The 19,475-nt window shown below is 53.2% G+C and overlaps 5 protein-coding genes across 5 annotated transcripts; 3 read left to right on the top strand and 2 right to left on the bottom strand.

Annotated features, from left to right (window-relative positions):
• The first annotated feature begins 123 nt into the window (after nucleotides 1–123).
• BDV59DRAFT_103641 (uncharacterized protein) lies at nucleotides 124–5,933 on the top strand. Its single transcript, XM_073686475.1, has 3 exons — nucleotides 124–658; nucleotides 745–4,077; nucleotides 4,133–5,933. Exons 1-3 carry the CDS (start codon nucleotides 371–373, stop codon nucleotides 5,660–5,662), a joined length of 5,151 nt encoding a protein of 1,716 aa, XP_073544543.1. The 5' UTR covers nucleotides 124–370; the 3' UTR covers nucleotides 5,663–5,933.
• Nucleotides 5,934–6,207: 274 nt separating this feature from the next.
• On the top strand, nucleotides 6,208–9,717 carry BDV59DRAFT_185820 (magnesium transporter CorA family protein). The gene is made up of 4 exons (XM_073690920.1): nucleotides 6,208–7,036; nucleotides 7,108–9,030; nucleotides 9,094–9,296; nucleotides 9,349–9,717. The coding sequence occupies exons 1-4, from the start codon at nucleotides 6,666–6,668 to the stop codon at nucleotides 9,417–9,419; spliced, it is 2,568 nt and encodes an 855-aa protein (XP_073544542.1). The 5' UTR covers nucleotides 6,208–6,665; the 3' UTR covers nucleotides 9,420–9,717.
• Nucleotides 9,718–10,457: 740 nt separating this feature from the next.
• Nucleotides 10,458–13,574, top strand: BDV59DRAFT_103626 (putative phospholipid metabolism enzyme regulator). The gene has a single exon (XM_073686474.1). It carries the CDS (start codon nucleotides 10,813–10,815, stop codon nucleotides 13,534–13,536), a length of 2,724 nt encoding a protein of 907 aa, XP_073544541.1. The 5' UTR covers nucleotides 10,458–10,812; the 3' UTR covers nucleotides 13,537–13,574.
• Nucleotides 13,575–16,040: 2,466 nt separating this feature from the next.
• On the bottom strand, nucleotides 16,041–17,351 carry cdpNPT (putative dimethylallyl tryptophan synthase; the record flags this gene model as incomplete). The annotated part of the gene is made up of 4 exons (XM_073692572.1): nucleotides 16,041–16,143; nucleotides 16,231–16,541; nucleotides 16,581–16,748; nucleotides 16,779–17,351. The coding sequence occupies 4 exons, from the start codon at nucleotides 17,349–17,351 to the stop codon at nucleotides 16,041–16,043; spliced, it is 1,155 nt and encodes a 384-aa protein (XP_073544540.1).
• Nucleotides 17,352–18,086: 735 nt separating this feature from the next.
• BDV59DRAFT_195448 (FAD/NAD(P)-binding domain-containing protein) lies at nucleotides 18,087–19,475 on the bottom strand (the record flags this gene model as incomplete). The annotated part of the gene is made up of 1 exon (XM_073692571.1): nucleotides 18,087–19,475. One exon carries the CDS (start codon nucleotides 19,473–19,475, stop codon nucleotides 18,087–18,089), a length of 1,389 nt encoding a protein of 462 aa, XP_073544539.1.

Here is a 19,475-nt window from a genome sequence, read left to right as displayed (position 1 = left end):
GAACCGGAGACGCCGGTGGATACCGAACCCGAAGCCACGGCACCGAAGTCGAAAAAGGACAAGAAAAAGAAGAAGAAACAGAAGTCTGTCGAGTTAACCGAGGAAGCCGCTCCCACACCAGACCAGCAAGCCGATGAGCCTCAACCGGTGGCCGAACCTGCGAAGGAGGTCGAGACGCCCACTACCGAGACAAAGCTGTCTGGGGTAGAGTCCGAGAGCCCTGGCGAGTCTACTCTTCCCCAAGAGGAGCCTCAACCTGAGACATCAGAAGAGACGCCAAAGGAGCCTGTGGCTGCCAATGAGCCCAAAGAACAGGCCGAGACTCGGGAGGAAAACCTAGCCATTCCTGAGGCTGAACCGGCAGTGGCACATGAAGAGCCCCAGCAAGATGCACCAGAAGAGCAGACACAGATGGAAACCCCACAAGAAGACGCAATGGCGACAATGTCGGCCAAAGAAAGAAGAAAAGCCAAGAAAAAGGAGAAGAAGCGCCAATCCAAGAACCTCGACGCTGAGACGACCGAGCCCACTCCGATCGAAGACCTACCTCAAGCCGAGATGGCCAACGATACGACACGCGACATCCCCGTCGAAGACGCGAAGCCCGCCGACGAACACCCCTCGCTTGAGACGGCAATCGCCCCTGCTGAAGATCACGGTAAAGACAATCAGTCCCACGGCACCGAGATGCACGCCGACACCGATAAAGATATGATTTGGACTGATGAGATGGTGTCTTCGCAGGTAGAGCAACAGCAGCAATCACCGCCACCGACCTCATCCGAGTCTCCTCCCCCACCCGCGCCTGAGGCTGAGGTTGGGGGTGCTACTCCCGAGGAAACGAAGTCCGCTGATGAGAATATCATCGAGTCGGGAGTAGCTGATGAGGTAGTTGCGCGCGGTCTACCCGCTGAAGGTAGTGAGGAGTTAGTCGATGATGCGGCGAGGGAGGTGCTGGTGCATGACGAAGAGGTTGTGGTGCGGGGGAATCAAGAGGGTGATATGTCTGCGGAACAGCAAGATGAGCATATCCAGAGGAAGGAAGAAGCTGAAGATGTGCCATCTGTTGATACAGCAGGATCGACCTCCGCCGCCCCTGAGGAAGTCGTCGCTCAGACGGAGACAGCTGAAGAGCAGCCGAAGGCAGAGAAGGCTATGTTACCAGAGGTTGAGACGCCAGAGCCTGTGACGTTGTCCAAGAAGCTGAGCAAGAAAGAAAAGAAGAAACAGCGCCAAGTGCAGAAGGCCCAGGCTTTTATGCAAGAACCCACTGAAGAGGCCGGCCAACAAGAAGCCGATATTGAGCTCGAGCAGCCTGTTCAGGAGAAATTTGAGGCGCCGGAGCAGGAGGTTCCTGAGACTAAAGAAGTTCAACTACCCACTTCCTCTGAAGAAGCTCAAGTGGCCATTGAAGGCGATGGGGAAGGACCAGAATCGACTGTTCCTGGAGAGGCGCAATCAGAGGACGCTGCGCATGTGACAGAAGCCAAAGCTCATGTGGGAGAACGACAAGAGGATTCTACACGCGAAGAGCCTTCAAAGGAGGACGGCACAGAGGTTCAAGCAGAGGAGCTTTGGCCGGTAGCTACGAAGAAAAAGAAGGCCAAAAAGAATAAGAAGGCTTCGGCTCTCCACGAGGACGTCGAGCTAGAGAATATACGGGATGTTGAGCCAGCAATTGAAAGCGGCAATGTTGAAAAGGAAACCGTTTCTACAATGGAGGTAGCTCCAGAGCCAGTGACTGAGGAGAAAGAGCTACCAAAAGAGGATGTCGATATGACCAAGGAGACTCCTGAAAACAAGCCTGAGGAGACAGAGTCAATGGCCGAAGAGAATCAGTTGCTAAAGGGGGATGTGGATATGCCCGTGGAGTCTCCAGCAGACAAAAATGAAGAACCCCCGAAAGAAGTGATGGAGGAGCCGGCTCTCAGCCGCAAAGAATCCAAGAAGAAAAAGAAGAAGGCCAAAAAACAGGCTAAAGAGCAAGGGTTCCTTGAGGCTGTACCCATTGTCTCTACCGAACCAGCTTCTGCAGAGCCCGAGACTAAGACACTGGAAGATTCGGGACATCACGCTGGAGGGCTGACTGAGGAAGTCGAAAAGCAACCTGTGGAGAGTTCAGAGAAGGCCATTGAGGAGACGGAGCCAACCGTGTCTCTGGATGCTCCGATTGAAGAAAAGGAGACTGCAGAGCCTGCTGGACAGAATGTGCAGCAAGAACCGTTAACCAGTGGCGATGAGGCTAGGTTGGAAGTGGAGGCCCCTGGTAAGGCTGGAGACTTCCCTGAAAGCTCTTCAACCAACCCCGAGATGGAAGTTCCGGTAGCCCGGAAGTTATCCAAGAAGGAGAAAAGGAAGGCCAAGCAGCAGGCTAAGTTAGAAGCCTCCGAGCCAGATGTGGAAAAGAAGCTTTTGGAGGACCAACCACATCAGGAGCCAGAGGCTATTCCGATCGAGGAAAGTTTGACTGAGGACCCTTTACTTTCACGAAAGATGTCTAAGAAGGAGAAGAAGAAGCGCAAGGAAAAGAGCGCAGACGGAAGCCAGGTTGAGGTGCCTGTGGATACCACGGGGGCACGCGAGGAAGAAACTTGGCCTACGATAGACTGGGAGAAGGGCCAAGCTGAACCCGTGGAGAAGACGCCTCAATCATCTCCTGAGGCTCACCATGTCACACCGTTTGAGCCTGCGATTGCTGAGTTCGACGAGTCAGCCATTCCCGAGGGAGTAGCCCAGCAGATTGATGAGCCGGCTGCGAACACGACGCAAGACAACAACAATCCCCAGGCCGAAGGAGAGCAAATCATCGATGTTAGTGTCCCTGAGTCAACTAAAGAGGCACACGTTGAGGTGAAGGAAATCCCCGATGAAACTGCACCGGAACTTAATACGAAGTCTGTCCCGGAAAAACGACGAACGGAGGAGGCTGAAGTGCTCCCTCACAAGCAAAGCAAAGTCGCGAACGTTTTTCCGCATCTAGAACGGGGGTTGTTCAAACGTCCTACGTCAACCGAGTCCTTGCGTCCGGTAAAAGATGGGGCTGAGGATGAGGCCAGGCACGAAGCCAACCGTGATTTCCTGGCCTCGGAGGCGCCCATCCCAACTGCAACTGACGACCGGCCCAGTGGGTATATCCCAAGCCCGTCGTCAGCGCAGGACTACAGTCAGGCACAGCAGTCTACAGCGGAACATCTAGAGTCTACGATGCCCAGAAGTCCAGAGGCGTCCCGGTCTATAGGTAGCGAGACGCCATACGCTCCTTTACATGCGCCTATCCCTATCAGTGAATCGATATCTGCCCTGGTTTCCACTGTGCCCGCCGATGAACCCCGAGAAGCGAGCCCTGATTCCTGCGAGCTTCGCCGCAGTCCGTCTATACACGGACGGCACAACCACCCCCCTCGGGCCTGGTCACTGGACGAAGAGACTCCGGTTCCCCCGGCCAAGACACCGCCCCCCCTTGGGCCATCCACAATGGAAGGTTCTCCCCCTCGAACGCCATTGCATACGATTGCGGAAGACGAGCCGCATGAACGGGTGGAGACAACCAAGGGCTCGCGAACCATGGAAGAAGCCCACGGGACGCCCCGTCTGGAGATGAAGCCTGAACATGTCCTCCCCAGACCGCAGACTCCCGTCCGTAAATTCACCGACAATGCATTGGACCGTCAGCGATGGCCCACACCCGAACCCGACGATGGGGGAAGCGGAGAGGCCAAGGTGAAGAAACGAGGGCTTCATCGAGGGCTTTTCGGATCCGCCGAGGTCCTAAAAACCCCCGAGCAGGACATGCCGATCCTCCGACCCAGCAGTGTGGGCAGCATCGCCAGCAGCGGCGGTGGAGGAGGAGTGCGATCGCTGCGACGCACGAACCGCAGCACAAGCGGCGATCTACGGGCGGCCAGTCAAATGCAAGAAGACGAGGCGGCTGGCGGGGGGGTCGGGTCAGCCCAGCCACCCGCCCCGTCGCCCCCTCAACCGACCGACTTGAGCATCGAGCACATTCCTTCTTCCTCTTCCTATGATCCGCTCACCGACAAGGGCAAACGGCCCCTTCGCAGTATGACCGATGTATACGTAAGTCTTTTTCTTATTTTTCTGCTTCCTAACTTCCTTGTACTAACTATCCTAGGAGGGTTGGGGCGAAACGCCCAGCTCGCCTCGGTCGCCCAGCCGACCGCCCAGTATCCGTCATCGCCGAAGTATGCAACATCTTCAAGAGCTGGAATCCCGTCTCGACCAGCTCATCTCCGAAAATCGTCTCTTACTGGCGGCCCGGGATGCTGCCGAGGATAAGCTCCGCAGTGCCAGCGTCGCCCGCCGGAAAAGTGACCATGCCCTCAACACTCGCGATGCCGACTTGCGTGATCGGGTGTCCGAGGTGGAGCAGCTGAGGAACTCAGTGGACTGGCTCCAGAAGGAAGTGTCCCGCTTGACAGAGGAAAATGAGGGACTCTCAACCACCAATTCCAACCTCACCGCCGCTCATGTCGCCGAGCTCCAGGCCCTGCGCGAGTCATCCTCCCGTGAGGTTGAAGTCTTGCGGTATGAGAACCAGCAGTTGTCGACCGACCTCCACGAGAAGATCCGACAGCAGATTGATGCCGCGTTGACCCAGAAAAACACCGAGCTGCGTCGGCTGCGGGAGGAGCTTGAGAGTGCGCGCGATAAGGTCAAAGAGCTCCAGCAGCAAATCGCCGCCTCCATGCATGAGAATGTCATTGTCTTCCGCGATGAGGACTACTTCGATGCCGCCTGTCAGAAACTGTGCGGCCACGTCCAGCAATGGGTGTTGCGCTTCTCCAAGCATTCGGACCATCATCGCTGCCGCAAGCTCATCGACCTGCAAGACGAAAAAATCGCGGATCGCTTTGACAATGCCATCCTGGATGGATCAGATGCCGACGTCTACCTTGCCGACCGGGTGCGGCGACGTGATGTGTTCATGTCGGTCGTGATGACCATGGTGTGGGAGTTCATCTTCACCCGGTACCTGTTCGGTATGGACCGGGAACAGCGACAAAAATTGAAATCCCTAGAGAAACAGCTCACCGAGGTGGGCCCGCGGACGGCCATCCATCGCTGGCGAGCAACCACTCTCACCCTCCTGGCGAAGCGACCAACCTTTGCCCGCCAACGGGAGAGCGACACGGAAGCGGTCGCCTTGGAGATCTTCGACACGCTGTCTCGAATCTTGCCTCCACCAAGCCACGTGGAAGCGCAACTATTGGAGTCGCTGCGCAAAGTACTCCGGGTCGCGGTCAGCCTCTCGATCGAGATGCGCACGCAGCTCGCCGAATACATTATGCTGCCGCCCCTGCAGCCCGAGTACGATACAAATGGGGACCTCGCCCGCCAGGTGTACTTCAATGCCTCACTGATGAATGAGCGCAGTGGGGAGACAACTTCCAACGAGCAGCTGGAGTCCCAGCAGGCTGTGGTCCGCGTCGTCCTCTTCCCGCTAGTGGTGAAGAAGGGCAACGACTCCGGCGAAGGCGAAGACGAAGTGGTGGTCTGTCCGGCGCAAGTCCTGATTGCCCGGCCCGGCAAGGACAAGAAGATGGACCGGATTCTGAGTAGCGATCGCATGTCCCTTGATGCGACCAAGTCGGTCCACAGTATTGCCCCGTCATCCACCATGGACATGAGCAACGTGATCTGAGGCGTCACACTCGATCATGGGGCCTTCTGTGGTTGTTCTGGAATGGGACGGCGTCAACTGGGGACCTTTGGGCGGCTTTTGTTCTTCTTAATGTTTTCTATTTCTTAATTTCTTGATGATGACCATGATGATGCCAACATCTTAGAGCTGATGATGTTACGGCCCTTTCTATTCTAGTGTTTGTCCACCCACCGCATATGGGAGTGGTTGCATGTACATGAGCTATGAAGTGTTTTTAAAATAGTATCGAATGTATTGATAGGATTCCGACCTTTTTCCTTCAGCCTTTGGGTACTGCGTACACGTTGACTGTCGATCGCTGCGGTGGTATGCGCCAAGGTATGTAGCGTCAGTATGATGCAATTGCATCGGATCCGATCTACTTCAGAGTGCTAGATAGACACGGTCGTATGTAGACATCAAAACCGTCTATTATTTTAATACATCCGCACAGGTGGAGAGAAGCATCCCTAGGTAAAGTGTAAGCCCTCAGAATACGCCTGCGTATACTTCCAGAGCGGTGAGTGCTGACCTCATCGCCGGCAATTCCCCTCTCGATGATCCGTTCCGCCTGCCAACTTCCTCCTCTCTCCCATCCAACTTTTTCCCTCCCCCTCCACCACCACGCCAGTTGGTCTTCCTTGCAGCGCTGATTCCCTATCCAATCGTCGCCATTGATCCATCTGCCTGCCGATGCACTCGCGCCTCTGTCTTACGCCCCGATTGTACCTTATGTGCTCCCCTTGCATCTCGCCACCCGCGTCATTCGGAGGTTTCATCGTCCCCCGCCTGGCGTCTCCATGAATGGTCGATGACAATGTTGAATTGGGTTTCGTTGAAACTGTCGCGACTGGAGTAATATCTGGGAGGGATATATTGGATTCTTGAGTGCCTACGGGCGGAGTATTATCGTGCCAGCAAGCCGAGCTGCCTGGAACAAGGCGTCCTTCCAACACACACTTCCTCGTCGCCAATCATTCCGGAAACAAACCGGTCCGTGACGATGCCTGGCTCTCCGTCAAACTTACATCAAAAGCCTGCCAATCCCAGTCCGGCTTCCCCACAGCAAGGTCGGTCCACCGACCCTCGGCCGGGCAGGGCTCCAGCATCGGACGCGCCGCAGGGCTCCGGTAAGCAGACCTCGAAGAAGTCGGCGAAACGGAGGAAAAATCGCCAGCGGAAACGTCGCGATCGCCGGCCTTCTTTCCTCAGTGCAGAGGATCCCGACTCGGGGGCTCCTCGCCCGTCGGTGGCTGAACCGGGGGATATGATGGCCGCCGATCAGACCAAGTCACAATCTGCCCTGCCATTCTACAAGCTGGGAAGGGATCTAAGCAGCACTAGTCTGGAGAGCGAAGCATTGTTGGATCATAGGTACGTCGTAATCGTCTCACATCCGGGCCGCCAGAGTGTACAGGACTGACGCGTTCGCTTTCTCTATATAGGCACCAACCTATGATGCCTCGCCGCGAGAGTCGATTGTCTCAGTCATTTCGACCTGGGTCTCTGTCGACTCCCACGTATATGGGCTCTCGAAACCCTCCGTCGGCCACGAGAACACTCCATGAGGAGGACCATAGCGACGTCTTGGAAGAAGTGAACGATCGTACACCACTGGTGCGGCCTACTTCGAGCCACAAACCTCCTTTTGCCCGTTACGGGACCGATTCCAAGTCGAGTCCTTTCTCGTTTCGCCGGCGGCGCTCGTCAGGACGATCCAGCTCTCCCCGTTCCCCGCGAGGAATCTCCAGCCCAGCTTTCCCTGAACCGGACCGCGATTATGATATCAACAACCCTCCCTCTATGCCTGGCACCCCGAAGCTGGGTGCGGACATGGGGTATGACGATGCCGTCGTGACAGGAGCGGACTTCGACTTCTCCATTGCCAAGTCGATCGACAATCGGATGGAGTCTCTCTCCCGCTCAAACGACATGGTCATTGACATGGAGGGTGGACCCAAGCGGTTCCAGAAATCCCCCCCTTCATCCCCTGCCTCTCCCGGACCGACACCGGAGCTCCGTCGACGCCGCACGTTGCCGGCGGAGGAAGACGTATGTTTCCCGACAGAGGAAGCCTCCGTGCTGGCCGAAGAGGAGGCGCGGGTTGCGCGGGCGGGCGAACGACGTCGTCGCCGGCGTCGTGAATGGCCGGACCTGTCGGTTTTGGAAGAATGGAGCCGTGAGGAGAAGGAGGATCGAACGGGCGATCTGCGGGCGAAGAAAATCAGCGAGCCCGTCCTCATTGAGGGTCGCCTGCGTCCGCAGTACCGTCTGTGGAGACGCGAGGAAGACGAGGTGCCTTATCGGTTCACCTACTTCAACGAAGAGTTCCAGAGCACGATCCACGCGCAGACCATCTCTGAACTGGTCCAGCCAGGAGGCAGCTTCCGCGAGCTCTTCATCCCGGATCCGCCCGAGTTAGACATGTCCTCCGATGAAGATGACGAGGCGGAGTCGAACGATCGTCTCGCCGATAGTACAGCAGAGATCAAGTCGAACGGCAACCACGTCGCAGCCGATCCTGGGACGAAAGGCCCGTCGTCTGATCGGCAACAACCACGCGCCTCGATCATCAGCGAAGCTGTATCCGAAGCGCGTACCTCCGTTGACGCCTCTCCTCATCCGCCGGCGCCTCCCCCGAGGACCAAGCGGTACGGACCCCGCCCAACCTTCTGGCTGGACGTCTTGAGCCCTACGGACGCGGAGATGCGAGTCATCGCCAAGGCGTTCGGGATCCATGCCCTCACAGCGGAGGACATCATGATGCAGGAGGCGCGAGAAAAGGTGGAGTTATTCCGGAACTACTACTTCGTCAACTACCGCACATTCGAGCAGGACCCCAGCAGTGAGAATTACCTGCAGCCGGTGAACATGTACGTAGTGGTGTTCCGGGACGGGGTGTTGTCGTTCCATTTCTCGCCGACGCCACATCCCGCCAACGTGCGCCGTCGCATCCGGCAGTTGATGGATTACCTGATCTTGAGCGCGGACTGGATTTCGTACGCGCTGATTGACGACATCACGGACGTGTTCGGGCCGCTGATCCAGTCGATCGAGGATGAGGTCGACGAGATCGACGAGATGATCATGCGGCTGCACTCGCCTGAGAGCGATGGGAAGGAGGAGAGCGGCGACGAGGCGCAGTCGTCGCTGGCGCCTGGGGAGATGCTCCGTCGAGTCGGTGTGTGTCGGAAGAAGGTGATGGGCATGTACCGACTGCTGAGCAACAAGGCGGATGTGGTGAAAGGGTTTGCGAAACGATGCAACGAGCAGTGGGAAGTGGCGCCCAAGTCAGAGATCGGTCTCTACCTGGGTGACATCCAGGATCATATTATGACGATGACCAGCAGTCTAACTTACTATGAGACGTATGGCCATATCTTTCTCCTTTGCGGGTTGAAGACCGTTCCTTGCTAACTATGGTCTTATAGGCTGCTGTCGCGGGCGCACAGCAACTACCTGGCGCAGATCAACATCCTGATGAACGAACGCCAGGAGCAGACGGCCGACGTCCTCGGGAAACTGACGGTGCTGGGAACGATTGTGGTCCCACTGAACATCATCTGCGGCATGTGGGGGATGAACGTAAAGGTCCCTGGACAGGATGTGGACAATCTACATTGGTTCTGGTCGAGTATGATTCCTTTTTCTATCGGTTGCAGACTATATGCTAACATGGGATGTAGTTACGGGGGGATTGGTCCTGTTTGCTTTTGCGTCGTTTGTGATTGCGAAACGGGTGTACAAGATTGTCTAGACCTGGTCTGATTAAGTCACTGTATTGATTGTGTTGATAGATGGGAGGTTGTCTGTATATAAGGTACATCTAAGGTATTGCTCGGTGTTGGGGCAGTCGAGGATTTCCCGATTGGGCCGTATACTTGGAGTTCGCCTCGTCTATCTGTATCTGAACATTCCTGGACATCTCTTGTCTCTTCTGGGACGGATTGTATCATCGTTGCACATCTGTTCAACCCAAAAAGTCATCCTCCTGAACAATAAAAAAAAAATAAAAATAAAAATAAAAACATGGGATGGCATCTGGATGACCTCATCATGACTTTATGGGGTGGGATGTAAGGAGATGACGATGGGTACTGAACGCCTCCGTGTCACTCCTGTAATATTACACGTATTTGTGTATCGCCAATACCCGCGGTCCGACTTCTTCCTCCCTCGTCGAATTTCATCTTCGTCTTCTCTCCACAACAACATCCTCTCCCTCTTCATCTTCATCTTCCCATCAACCACCGGTCTTCTACTCTCCTGTTGCCTTTGCATTCAATCGCGGTGGCTGTCTCCTCTCCACCCCATCGACAACATCTTCACCCCGGCAACCGCCCACATCGTCTCCCCCACTAGTCCTCGTCGCCTCTTGACGTGGGTGGCTGTTATTGGACCTGGCTGCTCTTCCACCACGCCTGGATTTCCTTGCGCCTGACACTTGAGTTGCCTTCCGGACGCTACGAATCAACAGAAAACGGCTGGGCCCCGAGGCCTCCCCCTCCTCTTCCCGCACGCTTGGATCGGCAGGCTTTCCGCCATACAGGGTTGAATCCGCTGGCGTTCTAGACGTTCCATCTCACCGTCTTCTGATCAAGATATGTACCTTGTGCCATCTGTCTCCGTGACTTTCGTCGGCCTGGGTTATTATTCGATTCTCTCCTGAATATCTTGCGAACAATTCATCCGGTCCGCTCTGTCGCTATTTCCCACCGTCGTCCCGTTCGACCAAGTTCGTCTCTCTTCACCGATTCTGATCTTCCGCACTTCTTCACGTTCATCAGCATGTGGTCATCGCCTATTCGTGCTTCGACTGCCAGACCCGTGTAACGTGTGTTTTTTTATATACTTTTTCTTTTTTTTTTTTCCCCCTTCAACCCTTGTGCGACAACCGTTCCGGCTGGTTCTCTATCTGGATCCGCCCTTTCATCCTATCCCCTTTCGAGACTGGAATCTCCTGACCTTCGCCATAATACTTTTTTTTTCCCTACATTCTCCTTGTGGTCACCGCTTACAACGGCTCCCCCTTTTCATTCCTCGGTTCCCGTATTATTCGTCGTTGTCCTCTTCATTCTAGCTTCCCGGTTCCCTCTCGGATCTCCTAACTCCTCACGGTCTTGTCAGGCCGCGCTGACTCGACAAAGACCATGGCTGCGGAATCCGGGAGGTCGCCCTACACCAATGGGACCTCCGGTGGATCCAGAGGAGCCCAAGATGATGCTGCCTTACCTGCATCCCGGCGATCACCCACCGGAGGTGACATGAGCGAACTGCCACGTTCGACCATTAATCCGCAGACCCAGGCCGCCATCACCTCACAAATGCCAAAGCTGACTCCCTCCGTTCCTGGCGCCTCCGTTCCCACGTCGACGACAAACTCGGCTATATCCTCCCGTGAATCCTCTCCCGTCCGCTCCCCCCAACGTTTGCGCCACTCCACTTCCCAGTCCCGCGTCTCGTCTCGCCCGCGCAAAGCCAGTCTCGATAGCAGTCCGAATCGGTCCACAAATAACCAATCTTCCGGTTCGGGTCCTCTGTCCCAGACCACCAAACCTCCCGTCATCAACCTCCCTCCGTCCAATGTCGAAATACCCACCGATGTCCCTAGCCCAGAAAAGCCCAATATGCCTCTATGGCCTACATCTCGACGGCCGGAACAGGAGCCAAACCTCGCGAATACATCCAGCAAACGAGCCTCACCGCTCCCAGACGAACCCCCTTCTAAGACAGATCGGACGGCACCCCGCGCCGTAAACCGACCCAATGGGCCCGTCTCTCCTTTGGAGACTGTCCAGGAGATGGCCAGTGACCAGTCTACGCCGTCAACCGATACTGTCCTCCATCAGCCCTTGACGGAAGAACCTCGCCTGCAAAAGATCGACGAAGACCCGATTGTCAAGACGCCCAAGCAGACGCCGGACAGTGGGAGTGATAGCGGAGGGAACAAGAGCTCGGCGGAACAGATGGAAGAAAACCATCGGCGTTCCTCAGCGTCCCGCAAAGACTCGGACACGTTGATGCCCAAGCGGTCGTCAACGTCATTGGGCGGAGGTCGTGGAAAACCCGCCGACGGGTCCGTTCGAAACATGATCGTTGAGACTGAAACGGTCAGCTCCATCCCCCAGGTGTCTCTGGGGGTGGCAACGGGCGATCGAAACAATTCCGGTCGTGTCGACTCCGGCACTCTACGAATGAAGCCCAGTACGGAAACCATCCGCCCTAAGAAAGAGAAGCGACGTGCCCGCAAACCCGCCGCCCTGTCGAGCGGCGCCGCATCGTCCAAAGCAGATATCTTCGAGGCTAAAGTGGCGAGCGCTGTTGACGAAGCAGACGTATCTGATTCCGATGAGACGTTTGTGTACGAATCGAACCCTCCAGATCCGTATCCGGTTCGGCAGAATCGATACCATTCCCGCACGCCGAGTGCCACCTCTATGGCGAGCCAGGTCGACCAACTCGGTGGTCGCGCGCGTGGCGGAATGCGGGATGGGAATCACAGCGTTACCGGCAAACGCAGCATGAAGTTCACCAACAATACATACACGAGCAGTGTGGACGGGGATGCTGGTGATGAGAGTGCCCGCAGTCACTCCCGCGTCGACGGAAATGGCTCACATACCCCTCGCCATTATCACATTGGACGATATGGCCGCAACAATAACATGTACCCATCTCTGTTCGACGGGGACTCCCCATTCCCTCAGTCCCAGCCTCATAAGTCCCCCCGGCATTTTATTGGCAGTGGATTCCGACAGTCGCGGCACCCTGGATCTCGAACTGCCCCTAACTACCGTACCATCAACAGTGCCAAAAAGGCTGGTGATATGTACGGCTACGATTTTGACGCTGAAGGCGCTGATGATGAACGCACCCCGCTGGTCGGGTCCCCGCGCATGACACGAAGCCGTCACGGCAACCGTCGCCCGAACAGCGCCAGCCTGCGCCAGATGGAGTATATGCAACAACGGCAACAGGGCTACTTTTCCCGGTATGGCGCTTGCGTGGTGATTGCTATACTAGCCCTGTTGGTCGTGGGAGGGGCCGCCTCGTTCATTGTGGCCATCACCAAGAGCCTCGTCGACGTGCAGATCCTCGAAATTCAGAACATTCTTGCGTCTGAACAGGAGATCATGTTGGATCTCAGCGTACAGGCCGTCAACCCGAACCTTTTCCCAGTGGCGATTGACGACATGGACATGAATATCTTTGCCAAGAGCCGATATGTCGGCACGGACCAATTCTGGCGAGATCATGGGTCTGATATGAGCGCCTTCCCCCGGGTGGAGGACCGGCGGAAACGGGCTGAACGAGCGCGCGTCGTTCGCTGCAACGGTAACTCGGAATGTCTGGCGCAGGCGTCAACCCAGTCCGTCCATATCCGCGATGGCGTGGATCACGGCACCGATCCTATGGATCCAGACCCGACAGGCGATCCGCAGACAATGCTGCTAGGCCGAGTGTTCCATTTTGACTCCCCCCTCACTTTCGATCCGTCACCGTGGAATCACCATCCGGCCAACTCCAAGGGCCAGATCCGGTTGGCTCGGCCGGGAAATAAGACCGAGGAAGGCGGTACCGAACGATGGGAGCGTGTGATGCAGCATCCATTCGACCTAATCGTACGTGGTGTGGTGAAGTATCAGCTGCCTTTAAGCTCGCGTTTCCACTCAGCCTCGGTCAGTTCTAGCATCAAAGTGATACCCAACGATGACGGCGATCCCAACCCAGCCCCGGGCAAGAATGACACCGTGGGGATCACCGGGACGAAACTGTACCGTCCATCATTACCGCCTCGTCGGTCGTATGAGCCTTCGACGCTCGACTCTGTCCGTGAAGTCCTTGGACGCACGGCTCGATTTTTTGCCGCTTGATCTTGAGCCTGGTGTTTTTCCCTCTTGGGTTCACCTAAATAGACTTGTTCCTTTTTGTATATCATAATCTAGTTCCTTATTCTCTGTCTATATTTGTTTTCCAATCCCCTTTTGCGTTCTTTTCCCGACGAGGATCTAGCAGTTCTTGTCCTCTTGGCACGGTCATTCGCTCCGGTGTTTCCTTTGTTGACCAACGACGTGACGAACAAAAGAATTTATTGTGATTCTTATGATACGACAACGTTCCCGATAGGGGACGGATCCATCGACATGGAGAGATTGCTTGATGTATGGATATGTCCATGGCTTGCATTAGTACGGCGCTTTTCGTTTTCGTCTTTTATTTTGGAGGGACTGGAATCTGGACTTGTACGCCTTTCTTTCTTTGTGTTAGGGATTGCTTGGTTGAAGCCTCAGCATAATACCATTCCGTTTCCTGTCATTTCGGTACTGGGCTTGGACTGGATTACTTATGACTGACTGTATATATAGCTAGGTAATGTGCTTGGGAGACCGACACTTGCTCTGACGTTATCTTTTACTCCGTACGTTCTTCAGTGTAAAACTGGATAACTACTACCCACAAGGCTACCGCCAGAGATCTGCAGGAGATCCTGTTGGAATATATTCATGGGGATACCATTCTACCACTAGATCAAAAGGCCTGGGCTTAGTTGATAGGGCAATGGCCGGACCTTTTATACCCACAATGTCTAGGATTTGGGAAGTTGGTAGAGAGGAATATATTAACGCGTACGGCGTGGATACTATGGGGTGTAGAAACCTTGGGAGCCGTTCGAATCAGATATAAGTGGTACCATTCATATAAAGCACTCCCAAAGATACCTAGAATGTAGAACAGGTGACTTCGTTATTCTCAAAGCCAGGTGCTCTTGAGATCAAAATATTCAGGCCTGATTTCTTTCCATCCTAATATACATGTCTTTAGCCTGTTGAAATAAGCACATACGACCATAGGGTGTGAAGAACAGGGCTTCGCGTTCGCTCAGCCGTGCTTAAGCTACACTAGAGTCGCATGGTAAATTCTCAATCCAATTTTGCTCTAAAACCAAGGTGTGGGCTAGGTGTGGGTAATAGGGCTACGATCTCTATAGCACCTCGCACTAGGGATATAGTATTGACATTACTATTGCGATAAATATCCGAAAAGGAGAAATCTTCACACCAGGGGTACTTCGATTGTATAGGCTAGTGAAATATAATATTTAGATTGAAATAATTCAATATATATAAATGGATACCTCTATTGTGGAATAGTATTTACTTGATCACCCTAAACCTGACTACGTCTCCTCTCTAATTGTCACTATATAGCATCTTACTTTTAATCTAAACTAGAGCTAGAATAGTTTGATTAAGCGTTAAGTAGTTATAAATCCTACATTCTTAAAAAGTTAGCGCTATTAAGCCGATCAGAGGGTATGAGTTGCATGAATAATAGCACATCTCTGTTTACCCGATAACCCTATTAATGACTGCTCCAATATTGTGTTAACTGAGAAAATTCTGATCAGGCCATATTCTAATGGGATAGGCCATTCAGCAGCCTTGACATAGCTGCTCTTCACGTAGTAAATCTAAGGGGTCAAATGCAATAAACACAGGGTTGGGACTGAAAGGATGTGCGGGTGAACCTATGTTTACCCTAATGTGCACACCTTAACTTGCTTTCTATCAAAATATTCGGTGTGGCTGAGCAGACCTGAGCACGCTCCGAGTAGCCGGGGCAGATCAATAAATAGGGGTTGAGTGGAGGGCTGAGTAGTCTGAATGAGGCACCTTTGTTTTCTAGGTATGCTAGGTAGTGGAATTTGGCGTATGATGCCATGATAATAATGTATGGCCGGGTTGAGTTGAATTGTAAATTGTGAGGAGTTCCAGCTGAGGTAGTAGATTTTGCAGTCTATATACATATATTCAAGGCGTAAAGTAACACAAGGTCAGATTTCGGCTAGCAATTGGAAACAGACAAAAGAGAAATCTAGGGCGGCATAAACGGTAGTAGGAATAGGTTCTTTTTTTGTCGAAGTGGTAAAACTGATCTTGTTCGATGTCTTGGGTTGTTGGACTTCGCATATTTATCGATTAAAGCTTCCACCCAGTTAAACACCAACCAGCCATGTGACAAACGTGTAGAACAGATAAAGGTGTGATAAAGTGTGATAGGTGGTACATGTCAAGAAATTATGATATGCGGGCAGGTGTTCTCGCTTCAAGTTCCCAAGCTTTTCAACTCCCTTTGGCTGAAGCAAGATGTCCCTTAAATCTGTGCCGTACGAAAGAATGTAGATTTATCTACTACAGAGATAGAAGAGTCTAAAATGGAAAATTAAAGGCAGTAAAACGGCCTAGTGGCATCTTGAATTCTTGTGAAGGGGCCATGTTGGACCGCCGTATGATGTGATCAAACAACATAAGGATAATTTCACTGTGCCCTTAGATGTGCATATTTCTACCAGCCAGGGAACCCTAAAATAGCTTATTTAGGGCGTCGGGTAGCTAGCTAAAGGGTGATAGTAAATGGTTGTATAAGGATCTGTTTCCTTGAAGGAAAATACGACCCAAGTCTGGAGTCCAGATGTCCTACTGAGGTCCCGGTTTGGTCTATCGAGAGCAACAAGAATCAGCTTTGGAATCACCAGGCCGCAAATGAATCAAGCAATGGCCACTTACTGTAAATACCGCACATTATCCACGTACATATTTGCTCTGTCGTGCCAGCCCAAAACCTGAAACCACCGAGCGATCGCCTGCGCGACCTCAAGATCATTTCCGTCGTCGACAGGGAAGTACAATTTGGGAATCGGCTGGTCTTGACCAGGCTTAATTTCGTAGTTGACCAAGAACGGCAACCAGGGTTTCCGCTGTCCCATATTCAAGATATTCCATAGCTGCTCAACAAGCTCAAAACCTTTCTCAATATCAGACCCTGTCAGCTTTCCTCCAAGGGTCCATAGGTCTCTGGTTTTGGCAAGACTCAAATCCTTTTCCCAAGCATACAGTTTCAGCCTGGACTTAGACACATCCACCAAGTCCCAGGCGAAAAAGACGATTTCATGGAGGTGATTGTTAGCTTCCAAATATTCCATGACGAGGGTTGTTGCAGATAAGTTCGCCATCCTGTCATCGAGTCGAGAAAGAGCACGACGCAGCATACCGTAAATGCAGGTGCCAGATGCCCGAGATGCCATCTGGGGCCAAAAGTATTTTTTGGCAGCCACATTTCCGCCCTTGAAGTCGAAAGCCAACATCGCCGTGGTAATACGCTCGTTAGCCGTAGTATCGTTATAAATTGTTTCAGCTTGCTTATCAGAAATAATGAATTCGTCCATAAAACGATGATGCAAGACTGTATCAAATCCTTCCAGCTTCATTGTCGCAAGTTTATCGACGATTTTATCCACAGTACGGACGTTGAAAGGGTCCATTCTGTTCCCGGAATCGGCACTTGTAGGATCAATAGTCATTCGAAAGGTAGGATGGCCCGAATTTTCATAATTGACGCTCAGTTCAAGCCCAATCTTGGCGGTATTAAGGAAAGATCGACGCAGGGGCGGATAAGGGCCCAAGGCTGGAATCACTACCTGGCGCAAAAAGAATAGATATCCGTACTGTTCATTGAGATCGTACTCGCAAACCTCCAAGAATCGAGCCATCAGGGCCCCTGAGTCCTGCCACCACTGCCATTCGTGCTCACTGGAAAAGCATCCATAACGGGAAAGCACACTGCATGGATTGAGGTTGGTTGCACCCTTGGCCTCGGTCAGTCGGGTCTTAGAGGAACTGATAGTCATCGTGGAAAGCTGCGTCTCTCAAGCTATGGGCCACGAGCTTGTCTTGTATTGAGAGTTTTGGGTTTCTGAGTATTCTTGCTTGGTTTTGTTTGGGAAATATCTTAGGTGAATGCAGAGGCTTAAATAGGTCACATATCTGTCTCACCGCTTCGCAGTACCTCTTGTAAAGCTCCAGAAGTGGTGGCTGCTCTGTACGACAGCTTTATAATATCGAGAATGTAGGGTTGTGTAACCTGGGTATTCTTACGGCGTTGGAACCCGGCATATGGTACTTCAGACTCCTTGCCTCCGCTGAAAACCTAAAGTACCAGGATTGCTTGAGGCTTAGCAAAACAACAAGGTCATAATAAATTATGACATGTCTTCCGGTAGGGGCCTCTAGCAACCCTTCGATCCATAAACACAAAAATGTATAGCCTTGAACAACTACATGGAATGACGGAGAAAGGCAGAAAGCGTCTGAAGAGCGTAGATATAGATTAGCTGGTGGCAAATGAGGCTTGCTAAAGGCATATTGTTTTGCAGTTACTTTTTTCATTTTGGATGGTTTTACGCTGTTCTTTGTGTTCACTTGGGCTTATGGTTTCAGACGTTCAGATGTTCCTGTTTCACCCGCTGAAGCGCCTGCACAGCTACGGCGTTCCATAGACAGGGCACAAGAAGTTAACATGAGTCTGATTAGTTGATAATGTAGATCAAGTTATGGACGAACATTTCCCCACTCTCCGGCGGTAATCACTTGCTCAGCGACGGGAGCAGCTCGTTTTCCAGGATCTGAGCGGTGAGTTCCCAAATTTGCGGCGAATTATGGGACTCAAACGCAGCACCGATATAGTACGTGCGCCGGTGTCCTTGCAACCCATTGAGGTCACGGTAGAAACCGTTGGCTATAGCCTCGGCGGGAACGCGTAGTTGGTACGGACTGTGGTCTCCCAAGATGCGGATTTCCGGGGTGATATGGCGGAAGCTGCGAATCGAGCCAATGATTTCGCGCTTAAGCTGATCCTCCGACAACGGCGTTGATGACCCGAAGTGAACGGTGAACAGCTCAGGAACGTCGCTGGGCCTCAAGACGAACAGGTTCGGCACTCGCGGATAGGCGAAAGGGTCCGCCGAGCCGCGGTTCACGTAGCAGATATCGGAACCCAGCCCCGGGATTTTCACCACTCCGGTGTAGCAGTAAGTGTACTGGAATTGATTGAAAAGATCGTTCTCTTGACTGCTTAGATCGAGACCGTGCAGAACGGTGGGCAATGGCGGTACGGCCAAGATAATACGTTGCGCGCGGATGAGACGCTTGCTTGCGTTCTCCCCCGTCCCCTCTTGCACTTCGAGGTAAGTCCACATAGGGTCTGCCACACGATCTGCCGCCAGAACACGGTGGCTAAGGAGAACGTTATTTGTGCCAATCTTAGCAAGTGCGGTATCGTAGACTGTGCTGTTGTTGCGGTTCTCCGGCTTGAGGAAGCCCTGGGCGAGTCCCGTCACGAAGTCCATATTAAGATATTTCATCACGTATATGGTTGGCTGTCGCAGCCAATCGCCAAGGAAGTTCAATCCACCGAGCGAAGGCAACAGAGAGCCCATGTTATGCATTCGCACAAACTGCCCAAAGGGTAGGAGGAGTTCCTCTGGCACGCGGGCAGGCAAGTAGAACCCCAGCCGCAGGAATGGATACTTGGCAGTCATCAGCGCGTGATACTTCTCCAGCGCAGCTCTCTGATCCTCCGCCGATGATATGGGTGGAAACTGCTCTCCCGTGCGAAAATCGTAGTAGTCGAGTTTGTATGTAAAGCTGGAGGGGGTGACGCGTGTTCCAAGTTGCGCGAAGAAGTCTCGCACCACCGGCAGGTCCATGAACCAGGTCACCCCATACTCGATCGGCTTGTTCGAGTCTGGATCAATGTATGTGGTTGTCTGTCCCCCGAGCCGGGCTTCCTTTTCAACGACCACGACACTCTTACCTTTTCGCTGCAGTTGGACTGCAGCATAGGTCCCTGCAGCACCGCCGCCAATAACGCAGACATCACGTGTGATGATATCTGACGGATTGTACTTGGAGACCTCGATGCGGTCACTTTCTGGCTGTTGCCCCAGAAAGAAGGCCTTCAGGCGAGAGAGCAT

Source organism: Aspergillus ambiguus (genome assembly GCF_047715705.1).
Source record: "Aspergillus ambiguus strain CBS 117.58 unplaced genomic scaffold BDV59scaffold_38, whole genome shotgun sequence".
Lineage (NCBI taxonomy): Eukaryota > Fungi > Ascomycota > Eurotiomycetes > Eurotiales > Aspergillaceae > Aspergillus > Aspergillus ambiguus.
This window is presented reverse-complemented; position numbering and strand designations above follow the sequence as displayed.